At 45.7% G+C, this 14193-nt stretch overlaps 1 protein-coding gene across 3 annotated transcripts in view; it reads left to right on the forward strand.

The window, feature by feature from the left end:
• Positions 1-4870: 4870 nt before the first annotated feature.
• The window catches only part of LOC110979695 (netrin-1-like), an 84517-nt gene continuing 75194 nt past the window's right edge, over positions 4871-14193 (forward strand). Inside the window, exon 1 of one of the 3 annotated variants that reach the window (XM_022235719.2) lies at positions 4871-6641. In XM_022235719.2, coding sequence (XP_022091411.1) covers positions 5612-6641 — 1030 coding nt within the window. In that variant the 5' untranslated portion in view covers positions 4871-5611. The remainder of the gene's footprint in view (positions 6642-14193) is intronic. The other 2 variants (XM_022235720.2, XM_022235721.2) reach the window with 2 other exon arrangements.

Below are 14193 nucleotides of genomic sequence, written 5' to 3' on the forward strand. Positions count from 1 at the left end.
ACGATCGTGCACACGGGCGTTGTGTGCAATATGCTGACCAAACCTCCCTGGAGAAACGTTTAAACCGTTTTACTCTGTGGCCTCAGCCCGGTAGGGGTTTTTTCCGTCAGTATTCCAGTAGAGATTATTCACTCTAGCTCCCGTGAGTAAGCATTTATGCAGCTTTGCTTCAGTATTGGTCTCAACAAGACTCTGGATGGCATTTGATATTCACCGAAAACTTACTGGGTTACATTTTGAACCCAACAAGGGAGGTTGAAACCAGCAAGTATCCAAATTTGGGTTCTGTCAGCCCAAGTTTGGTGTACATGTACAGTGTTGAAATTAATTTCTGGTTTGTTTTAAGCAAAAAAAGAGGTTATCACTACCTCATTTTATGGGTGAAAAATGAACCAGAAAGTTATTCTAATCTACCAAACCGAATCAAGACAATCCCAATGGCTGAGCCACGCATTGGAATTGGGAATGATCCCCTTCCAACTTCGCATGTTTTATGTACGTTAATTTTGAAGGGATTGGTAAGGGGGCCTTTCTAATATATTCCTGTGCTTCAAATCTACACCCCGTGGACGGACACGTGTAATAAGAGCAGGGAGCAATGCTGTCAACACGGCCTGACTCATCTGGGCATTTTGGCGGGCGCCTTTTCAAAAATGTCAACGCCATCTTTCCACTGTGCCCGAGCTTCACTTATTTGAGCCCACAGACTGATTGAAGACACGGTGTGTCGCTACAGCTAGACACCCCCCCCCCCAAAAATGGGGTGGAGGTAACTAAATGTTTGCTTAAATGTGACCGCTACTGGTGCATAATTAGGCCTAAGTCTGTGTCGCATAGTAATGACAGCATTCCATCTTCCTACAACCTTTTTTATAAAGATAGATAACATGCATAACTGCAACCGTGTAACTAAATGTTTGCTTAAATGTGACCGCTACTGGTGCATAATTAGGCCTAAGTCTGTGTCGCATAGTAATGACAGCATTCCATCTTCCTACAACCTTTTTTATAAAGATAGATAACATGCATAACTGCAACCGTGGTAGGACAAAACAGGGACGGATTACACTACAGTGAAAGTTGCACTTTTTGTAGATTTTTATTTTTTTTGCGAGGACAGAAGCCGATCACGTTGCTGCATCTGCTCAAATCTGCGATGGTGCGGGGATGTACGTTGTCGGATCTGACTACACTTCCTGATGAACGTTTGTCTCAGTCTAGTTGGTCGCACTATGGCTCGTAGACAGGAATTCCTGCAAACTCTACACGGCAATCGCTAGGAACAGGTATGATATGTTGATGGTGGTGACTGTACTTGTTGATATCATCCCAGTCTGACCTGCAACGTGGTGGTCTAGAATGTACGTCACGTAGTAGGCCTTCCAACTCCTGACACAATACCAGTCCTACACTATTACCCAGAGAATTGGCCGTCGAGTTGGAAGCCAAGAAATATATGCTTCATTAAATATACTCTGACGGCAACAAGAATATTACAATTTGGACGGTGCCCCCGAGAAAGCACCAAGGTTCGTTCGACGGGAAAGATGGGTCATCGGTTTGGGGAGCAGAGCAGGATGCTTCAGGCACGAAAGTGTTCTACCCGAGGGATGGATATCACCAAGACAGGAAGAGCTACTCAGAGACGATTGAAGCTGAACAAGGAAAGTGACATGTAGGCCTCTTGTTATAATACTTTATGCTGGGTTCGCATCCTCTGTCTAGCCGGCCTATTTTTTTCTCGAGTTGAAATCCCCTGTCCATCAACGGACAGGTTGGATGACGCGGCGCTCTCTTGTGCGGAGTAGGACTACGTGCACCGGCTTGGCTACAAACGAAAGGGATCGCAACGATGGTGATGATAACGACGTCTGAATTTTGTCTCACTATCGCGTACAATTGCTCCGTTTCATTTGAGGAGCAGACCGAATAATTGATTGCCACCATTTTGCAAAATGTCATTGGCTCTTTAATGGTCGAAACAACAAAAATAAATAAATACTCGATGTCTCAAAATGAATCAGGTCATCAGCATTCATAAGCATCAAGTTTCTGTGCAGATTTTTTTTATTCAGTTCAGATTTGACTGACCTGACTGCCATTTTGACAATATTTCAGAGTGTTGTTTCAGATTATCAGGCAATGGACAGTGAGTGCGTGTCGGCTTACACACAATTTTTCACATAGGTAAAACAGTGGTTTTAAGACAAGTGACCTCTGCATGCTTGTAATAAATACCCTCGGTGACATTTACCCGGTCTGACAGATACTGTGATGACTGACCAATCCTGAAGAATGGCAAAAAGTCATGCAACAAAAGGGCCCGCTAGACTGCATTGTCTGACACGGACGTATTTGTAAGAGCGTGCATTGACGACAGTTTGGCTCGTCTCACACCCGCGTATCGCAGAACAGAAAGGCCGACACTGAATAGCTTAAAATCCAACATATCACAGCCTTGTTACGGGTGACATTAGACGGTATTTATGTAAAGAGACAGGCAAGAGAGGGTATTCTATTTCAACAAGATGAGTCTTCTACTTTTGGCAATAATATTCGATTTGTCGACCAATTTCTGGTTTTGAGAGCATACCAATTAGAGTACTTCATTACATGCATATCAAAGTAGGTCGAGACGGTAAAATGAAGTGTAAAGCACTGTGTCTTGCACCGCTGTTTTTGGAATCGTTGAGTATGAAACGTTACTCATGAGATATGCCTGTAGTTCATTTTAATGTTGATGTTTGATACATCTCAAAAGGAAAAAGCAAGAATAACGTCATTGTGATAAAAGAAGGTGGCCAAATCTTGGCCACGAGATACAGTAATAGGTGTTCCTTCGCATGCTGTGTGAGGGTATCAAATGAAACAGGCTTAACTCGGCCAGTTAGGTCCAAATCATTAAGCTGTCCGCTAGTGATCGCGCACGCTTGTTTGAAAGTTCAGAGACTGTGCTTTCTGTACGCGTTCTACCACAGGTCTCCCCCCGTGTACCTATTTTCCTCGTCAATAGGTCAAGCAGTCTGTGATGGCGCCTCCAACACGGCTTGTTTCTTGGATTCAGTGGGGAGTCCTCACCAGCACTAATTGTTCATTTGACGAGTACGACACTCGCATCTGACAGCTTGTAGGAATTATTTTTAAAAAATGAACAGGCCCGTAAAAACAATACGTTTTTCTCTCCCGATTGTTTCCTCGTCGAACTCGACCTTCAAATTCTTCAAGTTGCATGTGGAAGTCCGTAACGAAGAAGTCTTACTTTGTCAATCAGCCAAAGGTATAATGTATAAAATAGTTTTGTCCTCAATTTCCGGTCTGTTCAGAACATGAATACCAGCAGGTATTGTTCGTTGTGTGACTGGATGCACATGTACTGTATGTAGGCCCCTCAGTTTACAGGGCTAATGCAGCGTATCTGTGCTGCAGACGCATGCGTTTAGACGCACATGGAAGCTGCTATCAAATGATCATTCATAAATATGTAACATTTAGACATATCGAGAAAATGACCATTCTCCGTTTATTTGGATGATAATCCCCGACTGGATTCAGCCTATATGGGCCACTGAGGCATTTTTCTACCCAAGAAGCAGAATACATCTTTGGCGTCGACGGTATTTCTGTTTAGTACCTTTACTTTCAGAACCCGTTCCTAAGGGGGCAATCAAAAAGACGGTGTGACCTTCACCAGTCATTTGGAGGCCAATCGCGAAGTATGCCTTGCCAAGGGCAAAAAATTTACATGGTAGCGAAAAGAACCGCCAAAATTCTGACCGCGCGTCCTGCGCGAGCTTTTGCGGTCTGTGGTGTGCCCCGCTGTCAAAGAGGTGTGATCGTCGGCGACATGTGCATTGTTAGCCAGGCTACCGAGCGGGATGTCAAATCGCAGCGTTTAAAAGTGTGCTTTAAAGGTGGGGAACCAGCCAGTTTTGGGCGGAATGAATTACCTGCATTAGTGAAAAGTGGTGCAGGATCTGAAATGTCGCGGATGTACATGTACATCATCCCTTCGAGGCTGTGACATTGATTCAATTACCCCGTTCAGCTACAAATGAACCTTGTCACCAGCAGGGGGGATATGTCCAGATCGGTTCCCGTGGGGGAAGGGAAGGAAGGCTTACACTAAGTTCCCCTGATCCCAACAGATATGTTTAATTTCTACCTTAATTAAGTGATAATATTCCTTTCTGAAGTTCAGTCCATACGCATAATTTGAAACACTGTACATACTTGTACTTAAACAGGTGTAAGCCTAAGCCATGAGATTCCCATACAGAGCGTCTGGCACACCGTCAGACATTCCGGATACATATTTGCCTCGGGAGCCCGTCGCGAACATCATATATTTTATTATCGTCGCGGTGTGGGGCATATTTAAGCCGTGGCTTGGGCCACAGATAAAGTGTGAAAGTGGAGGGGACTCGTCGTACATCTCCATCCTGTCTTGCGTACTGGGGAATCAGTACAGCTGTCGATTATTATCCCTCAATTTTGATCACATTATCGGTGGGTCATTGACAGCCGAGTAACAGCGTTGCATGCAGCAGCTCTACGCTTTCATTTCCACGATTGAATTACTCCAACCATACAACTGACGGTACGTGAAACCGGTCTAATAATTGTGCACATGCACCTACGGTGCTGGGGCTCACGTTGAAATGAGTGAACGACAGACGTACCTTCTACCGTGGACACCCGTACCCCTAAAGTGAACTTACACACTTCCTACAATTCATGCTACACACGTTCTCCACTCGATACTGCGTGGAATGTCTGAATCCAGCGCACTTGTATCCAAACCGATTTGATTGGTCTGTTCAGGGCATGCGCATCGGTGCAGCGCACGATGAATGTGCAATGCTAAACTCATTGGGTTGAATTGGTGGTACTCTGTTTAACGGGGACCGCCCCGAAACACTTCTTAGCAAAGCGGGGTGATCGCGGAGCAACGCAACCGATTAGCAGCCAATGAGACATATCTAATCACAGCTTTTACGTAGTTCAGTGTATGTTCATCTCGTCTGCTGGTAACACGCCGGATTTTTTTCTGCCCGATCCCAACTCCCGACAGAACAACGCCACTCGATTCGTGGTTGACGAGCCAGTACTGCGGTGGACCTTAATACCAACAGGAAGTTGTAGGCGATCGTGTTCACTTGCGTGTAAAGGTTACACAGCTCACCCGTGGTGGCCCCGGATCGCTGGATTTGAATGGGGCGGCCAGGGATGGATTTGTTGGAGTTGAGAGCAAGACAAATATTAGCGTGAAAAGAGGAGGCGCAGGCAACATCTCGACGTGCCCTCATTCTGCCCTGTTTGACGGTGCGTGAAAGGGTTGGTCGACTCCACTCGAGAGCCTGCAGTGTTCGGTATACACACGTGTAGTTTACACAGAGCACCGCTGCCGTTGTCAAGTAGGAGAGCCGGATTCACACCTCTTGATCGGGTCTCGATGCCGGCGTTCTTTGTGATCAACACACTCTGAGGGAGCCGCATTCTCCAGAGTTTCCACTGTTGATAAACAGATTAACTACGGCTACTAAAGGTTAAATTTTCCTCGGATTTTCTGTGCCCTTATATTATAAATTATACCCAGGAATATTTTAGGAAGATGTATTTTGCTGTGAGATTTCGGTATCTGCTGGCAGTGTTGTTGTTGAATGGGATATGGTGCGCCAGATCGGCCGGACAGAATTTGAACATGTTCGCAGCGCAACAGAACCAGCCGGATCCCTGCTATAGCGAGCCGGGCGGCCAGCCACGGCGCTGCGTCCCCGACTTTGTCAACGCTGCGTTCGGCGTTCCCGTGGAGGCGTCCAGCACGTGCGGAACGCCGCCGAGTCGCTTCTGCGCCCTGTCCAGCGGCGACGAGGGGGAACGGCAGCGGAACTGCTTCGTGTGCGACGCCAACCAGCCCAAGAGGAGGCATCCACCCGAGTATCTGACCGACTTGCACAACCCTAACAACCTGACGTGTTGGCAGTCGGAGCCCTTCACCGCCAATCCTCACAACGTCAGCCTGCATCTTGCGCTGGGGAAGATGTACGAACTCACCTACATCTCCTTGGAGTTTTGCTCCCTGCGTCCAGACTCCATGTCCATCCTGAAATCGCAGGACTACGGCAAGACGTGGCAGCCGTACCATTACTACTCCAGCCAGTGCCGGAAGGTGTACGGGCAGACCAAGAACGCCCCGATCACCAAGCAGAACGAGCAGGAAGCGATCTGCACCGACATCCTGAGCACAGAGCTTGCGCCGGTGGCGGGTGCCGGCTCGCGCGTCGCGTTCAGCTCGCTTGAGGGACGCCCGTCTGCCTTTGATTTCGACAACAGCCCTGTGCTCCAGGACTGGGTCACGGCCACGGACGTCAAGGTGATCTTCAACCGCTTACCATCGCTGGGCGACGAGGAACTCGACGACTCCATCCGCGAGAGCTTCTACTACGCCGTGTCCGACTTCTCCGTGGGCGGGCGCTGCAAGTGCAACGGGCACGCGTCCCGCTGCATCAAAGACCGGGATGGCAATCCCGTCTGTGACTGTAAGCACAACACGGCGGGAGCGGAGTGCGAGATGTGCAAGCCGTTCCACTACGACAGACCCTGGGCGCGAGCAACCACCAAGGAAGCCAACGAGTGTGTCCGTAAGTATCCCTCAGGTTTCTGTTCGTTTTTACGGTCAATAACTGTTTCCTGGATATCAACCGGAAATGTCAGGGAGTTGAATCACTCCGTCGTACAAACACTGCACGAGTTTATTTAGGCCTGCATGGATAGGAACGTGTTTACCTTTTTGCGTACAGTTGAACAAGTCAAATTTCCTGCCAAATTAAAATCGTGCCAACTGCATATGCTGATGACCCAACGCACTTTTCATAAACTGGGTCATCTGGATAGAAAGCACACAAACTCTACACTGTCGATACCATCATTCCTTGTAAAATCGTCCCACAACGCTGCCCTTGCCGGTACTTTTAGGTCTGCACAGAGCAGTAATCGCCACTCGACTAAAGACCTTATTAAATTACATGCGTGAACATGTCCAATTTTTTAGTGTAAGCAAGTCTTCAAGTTTATGGGGAAGTGAGGCTGTTTTTTTTTAACAGAGTGTTCAGCCACATGCGACAACTTGTAAGATGTTTATAAACTTAAGACAGCTACCTGATGGATTGCTCGTGTCCCCCAGACAAAAACATGCCGAGGACACGCGCGTATAATGCCGACCAGATCCGCCCTGTAATTGCGCCCCTAATTAGATTGTCATAAACCGTTGTAACGGGCTGTCTGGCGACGTAACAGTGCGATGTACTTACGCTGCACGAGCTAGCTGCTCCCACTGCGCAACTACAAGTTACTCTAGGATGCTTTGCGCGGTAAATCGGTTTGTATACGATGGCGAATGGTGCAACCGAGTGTTTTTCTCGCTGTGATCAGACAATAATCTGACATTACTGGACTGCAATACAACTTGCTTTGTTTCACCCGAAATGGAAACAACACACCTTGAGTTTTGTTCACGGTCCAACTGTATACATGACCTACTAGGCCTGTCTTATATTCGAAAGTCTTAGAAATAAGACAAGGCCTCCCCGTGTATCCTGGACAGGATTCATAACCTGATTGCACTGCCTTATCTTCACCCATGAAGGGGACCTGTAGCGAGGAATCTGGACTAAGCCGTGCAAGCTTGGGGTTGTTTCCTCTGAGCCCGTTTGGCTCGACCTTTCTAGTGCCCGCTCTTCATTTCCCCTGACAGTCGTCTTTAAGTCGTTGCTTTCAAGTTCCTTTGCGCTGTCAATCCACTTTGTCTCACTGGTTTTCTGTTGTACCTTTTTTTCTCTAAACTGTCTTTGTGCTTACCTACTCACTTCACCATCCCATTCCATAAGATTACTTTGGGGGAAAAGTAGAGATTTTTGGTGTTTTTTTTTTTTTTGGAGATACCTGACAAAAAAATCTGCCGAGACTCTTTCCAAAATTTGATCTTGTAATAATGTGGAGAGCGGCCAAGAAAATGCGCACTTTGAAATTCGTGAGCAGTGCAGATGCGTTGGCCCTTGTATTTGAGTTTACGGGAAGCCCCTTCATGGTTATATATTTATCCAATATGTTAACTAGACGACTTGCCAACGTTCAAAAAATATCTTACAGAGAAAGGTGTAAGAGTGTTAAACTGTCCCAATATACTTCTACTTTTAAGTTTACGTCTGCGGTTTTCTTTGTAAATGCTCACGAACGACTTGTATCTAATTACAAGATGACTTCTTGAAGTTACTTCAGGCTTTCCGAGGAGAAGAAATGGAACTGGAGTTGAGTAAGGAAAATATCTGACATGTCAAAGTGGCGATTTGGCACTACGTCCAAAATAGAGGATCTGTCTTGCAAACTTTGTAACCCTCAACCAATCGCTCTTACTATACCGTGGGCGCATTTTGTCGCCCAATCTTGCTCCTAATCCAAAGGCAGCTTGCACCGAATAAGTTCCGCCAGCAATTAGCGCGAGTGCAGGGAAGTTTCCGCGCTCAAATTGGGTGGAGATGTCGGGCCGATCTATCAGATGTGAACAGGTATTCTTCTGGGAGCTGACGGGAAACCTGGAGTTCTGCACACTCGATACCTGTCGCTATGCACATTGTAGGTTTTGATTAACAAAATGTTACGACGTGACAAAAGAAAAAAAGCGCGGTAGTCCCCAAAAACAGAATTATGCCTAGCTGTGCCCTAGTAAAATTTTCATTAACAGGACCACAAAGCCTGCAAATAATTCACTGTAAAAACAACAAATGTCTGACCTTTGTGGAAACACGGAAACCGTGACCATTAGAGACTTGGCAAAGTCTAGACGAGGTCGAACAGGGCTTTAACATGCGGGTTGATTCATAGGTTAGCTGGTGCGCTCCAGGCTGATGGAAATCAGCGAGCCAGCAACGGCCAGAGAAAGAGGAGGGAAGATTGAAGATAGAGAGAGAAAAAATGCCGACCCTGCGCCATGTGCTCCACCGTGTATTGTGAGAGTGGTGCACTCAGGAAATTGGCCTGCTTCTAATGCGTCAAGACCCTCCGAGCAACCAGCAAAATAAAAGGCCACATCGGTCCCTGCCGGCCTAAGGATTAAGTCCATTTCTCGCAGTCATGAAAACAGCCAGATTTTCTTTGGAAAGATACTTAGATTTGTTTCTTTTCCCGCGATACACTTATAAAACATGGATTACTACAGTGTTGGTCTTTTCCTTAGGACAGATCTTATCTTGACATGTCAATTTTGTTTTCTATCGGGATTTCAAAAAACAATGCATTGACGCAGACAAAATGTGACAAGGATAACTGGAGAAGATTTCACTTTACGAATACGAGGAACAAAGTCAAGACTCCCTCCCCCCTTATGGTGTCAACCTAAGTATGTGCAAACAATTTATGCACACAGCCAAATCAGGGATATCGTATCATTCCCATCGCAAAATGCGCGCTTTAATCACGCTGAATTGGGATGGAACAAGCGCCATGTCAGTTTTAGAAGAAAAAAAAGTTCTATACTTTCACCCTTGTAAGAGCCATACATGTGTCTTTGGTCATGGACTCAGGAACGGTAGCGTGAAAATTTCGACGTGCATGCCGGCCATGTCCAGGCGCGATAACCGCAATCTGTCGTTTGCAAAGCCCGGTTTCGATCAAGAATGGAATATAATTGAAGTGAAGTGGTTATAGAAACAGCTATTCCGCAACTACAACGAACAGGCCAGCTGAGGCAACTTTAACCTTCTTAACCGCAAAGGTGGATTTTTTAAGTGGAACGCTTGTGCACTAGTGAAAGATCCTCCGCAACATTTCCGCAACTGATTCTCGTTTCCTACATATCCTGGCTACCGAGTTTGTCACCGGCGTGAGACACTGTTACCGGAAAAGCACCGCGTGCTTCGTATCACAAGTTGCCGAGGCTAATAAAAGTTGTCCAGTTGTCTATCACCAGCGGCAATTCTTGTTCCTCCACAAGCTGGAAGGAAGGAAGAGGGGACCCCAAAAATGAAAAACCTCGATTATACACGCAATAAATTATAAAGTGTTCTAAAGGCAAGATGGACAAGCTGGTGCTTAGTGCACTCGGGGATGTTTGACCTAGATGGCGTGACGCTTAAATCCGCAATGCTCCCATCTCAATCAGCACAGGTTGGCTGCAAACTCGCGGTAACATCACGCGATGTGCGACGGAAAGTGTACCGGTATCCAAGCGGAGGATAACACGCTAATCATTTTTCACGGCGAGATGATCTGGTACACTAACAACCCAGAGATGGATCAGGTTAACCGAAATCTGGTTCATTCGGACCATGCAGCCCTTCATTAAAAGAAAATATTAATTTCCCGATTTTTGAAAAGGAGTATCGATAATAATTATACTACGAAGCTCTTTAGATGTGTCTTCGCGCATTCTGGACTCCTTTTTTGCCGATTTTTGTCGATTATGTCATGAAAATCAAGTCATTTCCTGATTGCCATTTTATACGGTGACTTTTTAGCCTGAAAACCTTCAATTTTGCACGCCAGCTTGAATCTCGCACGTTTACAAATAAAAGTGAACTTCCAATATCCTTATAGAATGCCTCTGTCAATGCATACAGTGCGTGTCCCTTTGTTCTCGCCACAATACCTTTGACTTCACAAAACTGCTACTCATCTGTTTGCAAATGAACCGAGAAAAGGTAATTTGTATAACTGGTCGATGAAAATTGCATTCCCGATCAGATTCAATCATAATGCGGCGAGTTGCGGTTGATAGTTCAATTACTACCCGGACATTATTCACTTGTTTGCTGCGGATATTCATGAATATAGCCGACCAAAGGAGGTTGGTGTGACCTTTTCTGACAAGGGTTAAGTTGTGGGGCTATTTAAGCCCAAAGTTCACAGAAATCATTCAAAGGGGTTAAAAGAATTGAAAGGAATTGTCCCACGGGTTCGATCATTTTGGGCCAAGAAGGGGGCAGTTGAACCTTGCCGGTAGCACGGGCCAACAACCCCGGATATCACTTTGAAAAAAATGACATCCACGGGTCAAACGCGGTCAATTTCTCCCAAGATTCCAATTACATCGGTCAGTATTAAGCTTAATAGTCCGCCCATTATCTGAGGCAGCCATGGGAACCCACTGTATATTTTGGTACTACATGTAGTCGCAGCTTTAATTTGGGTCGATTCATTTTGATTTTATACACCGATGGTCCTCGGAATAGGAGCGGGATTTGGGCGGCCTTCCTCATGGGCAGTGACGGGGGCGTCTTATTTAAGAAACGGAGCGTATAGCTCCGGGCGAGTGCTCCATCACTCCAACTACCCGAAGTTGATAGTTGGGGTTTACAAGGGTTGGGGGAAAGAAGTCAGTTCGAAAGACGACGGAGTCGTGGGACCATGCAGAACTGTCCACTCCTAGAAGTTACGGTCGCAATCGAGCCCGCACGAAACATGTTACATTTAAAAATATTTACACGTACTGTTACGCCAACTAAAACACCCAAACTGAATTAAACCAACTCCAACTATACAAAACGAATGCAAAAACGTACGCAGACACTACCCTTATCTCCAGCAATAATACTGGGTAAAGACCTATGTTTCAATTGGTTCCTTTCTCAAAAGCTCATCACCAACGTGAATAAATCATTATTGGCAACACGACTGTTGTGTTTGAGTAGATACTTTGGCTCATTTTAAATAGCATGTTTGAGCTATTGTTTATTTAGATAAAAATCAAATGTCGGCTTAACACTTCTGTGTGTTTTTTTCCTGGCATCGAGCCTGATTTGCTTCGTTTTGATGTGTCCATTTTGGGCCACAGTATCCCGACTGACTTTTATTTTTTTAATTCGGAGGCATGTCACCTGAGTACGCGTGTCCATCCCCCCATTAAGTGGGGAACATTGTTTTGGATAATCCAGAAAACATATTTGGTCTGTCTCCAACAAACGGAAAAGGGCCCTAACTCCGTAGTTTTGCCCCTTGGACCCCCTTTGCATGCAAATATCCCTGCTGGGTTAATACTGTTTCAGTTTGTTGTCGCATATGGAATGCTTCTTCAGAACGTAATTGATCATTTAGTGGGTTGAAGTAAAATAAGACACGTGCAGTGAATCAGCCGAGCAACGCCATACCACAACTGTGAGGTACTAATTTTTGATGCGGCGACGTCAATGCGAATCCATGGGGGGAATGCGGCTTGCGCGTGCACTCCGCATGCGCGCCTGTCTGTTAATCGGCGGACCGTCTAGTCCGACGCTGGACCCCATAAGTTTTCAAACTAAAGAAAGAGAGACCCCATATCCCCGGAGGAAATGTGCCAGAAATCTTTTTCGCGGTGCTACATCAGCCTACTTTGCGAAGTACCAATGTTTTATTCATATTACTTGAGTGATGTTTAACAAGCGAATTTAACTTTCCTGTAGTAAGAAAGGTTTATGTTGGTTTTCTCCTCCTCAGAAATTCACTGATTGTTTTCACAGGATTTATCAATATTTCATTCGCACTGCAACAAACTGTTTATGCATGTGGGCTGATTTGTTTTTCTTTGATTAGAAATCGATAAGGGGATCTCAAACGCAACGAGGAAATGTTTCAATTCTCTTTAGACCCATCATGGCTGAACAGTCGAAGCTGTCATCTCACAAAATGTCTTTTACAATTGGCTTCTCTGCGGGCAACCCTGTCGGAAATTTGCGCAGCGCGTCTCCATCCATAATCCGATTTGTTGCAACTCATTCACGCAGTGCTGGTGAACTGTTGCTAGAATGTTGTGCATGAGAAGTGCGCACAAATCCCCCAAGCGCTTCAGGGTCGTTTTTTTTTTCTTTTCGCTCGACGGTTCCTGGGACTCTCATGAGAATCACACATTTTGTCCAGAGAACAAAAGACAAAGCCAGCCCTGTAATTTCTCCGTCAGGCAGGTGTTGCTGTCTTGTCATGAGGCCGTGCCGCGGGTAGCCTCAACTTAGGGCGTCAAGGGGCACGACACATCCGGTGATGACACGTTTTACCCGTGACATCGACGTCGCACGCAGGTACCAGACCATGCGAGGTAACGCTGTCTGTCAACAATTTATTTTCTCGGCTCTTTCACTTCGGTTGAGTAATCACAAGATGGTTTCACAACTCAGCATTCTGTTGTGACTTGCACACATCAAGAGTCCGAACTTAACTCTACTCTGTTTTTGTTGCTCTTAGCAATAAAGAATTCATGCGAGATAGTAATTATTGTTAGATTCATAAACTTCCTCAACTTGTAAATGAAATCAAGCGATTTCAAGGTCCTCCGTCTACTGAGCGGAAACTTTCTATGATCGTAGGTGTTGAGTGAGGCGATGCAGCTGCTGAGCTGTTAAAACCTCGTCCCCAAGGAAGACGAGGGGGACCCATGAAGGAAACACACAAGGCCGCGGTTATAACTCAGCAGGTTATACTCAGAGGAATTATCGTGGAGCTGAACGCGCCATCTCGGCTTCGTTTTGAGTGGAGGCGTTTTCAAAACCTCACGGTCCGCCATTTTGTCATAAAGTGTAGCACTGGTTATTTGGCCTAAGAACTTACAATGCTATACACCGCCAGCTGAAGACACACCTATATATAGGTTTATTGTAAATGCCAGAATAATGAACACCGCCTCAGATGTCCTTTTCGATTGTTGATATTAGTGATTTTGTTAGGGAATCACTATTTTCCTATATAGCTTTAAAAGAAATAAACCTTGACAGTGAATTATAAAAATATGGTTCCGGACGCTACACCCTATACCTCTGGATTCACACGGCTGTGAGATATCGTAAATTACCATCTCTGTCAACTTTGGTTCCTGGAATAATATTCACAGCCGGTAATAAGTGATTGCCTGTCACACGTGAATCTTAAGAATGCCTCTGTATGTACTATGCGGTCCTATAATAGCCCAGGTGAGACCGTGCGTATCACGCCGCCGCTGTCACAGCAAAATCGTTAATACTAACCAAAAAAAAAGTTTCTTCAGTGTTAATGGCGTCAATGAGATACATTACGCGTCTAGGATACTTCTGGAAGTCTCTGTATATAATGTATAATCGATACGCTGACCCAATGTCAACTGAAATTGACGAACTTTTGCTTGCGTGAGTCCCGTTGGAAAACTTCATTACCGAATATAATATCTGTCACGTCTCGGAGCGTGTGTTGTACTTAAGC

This window comes from Acanthaster planci, linkage group LG07 (genome assembly GCF_054643075.1).
Source record: "Acanthaster planci isolate LZ-2023a linkage group LG07, COTS_SCS, whole genome shotgun sequence".
NCBI classification, from domain to species: Eukaryota; Metazoa; Echinodermata; class Asteroidea; order Valvatida; family Acanthasteridae; genus Acanthaster; species Acanthaster planci.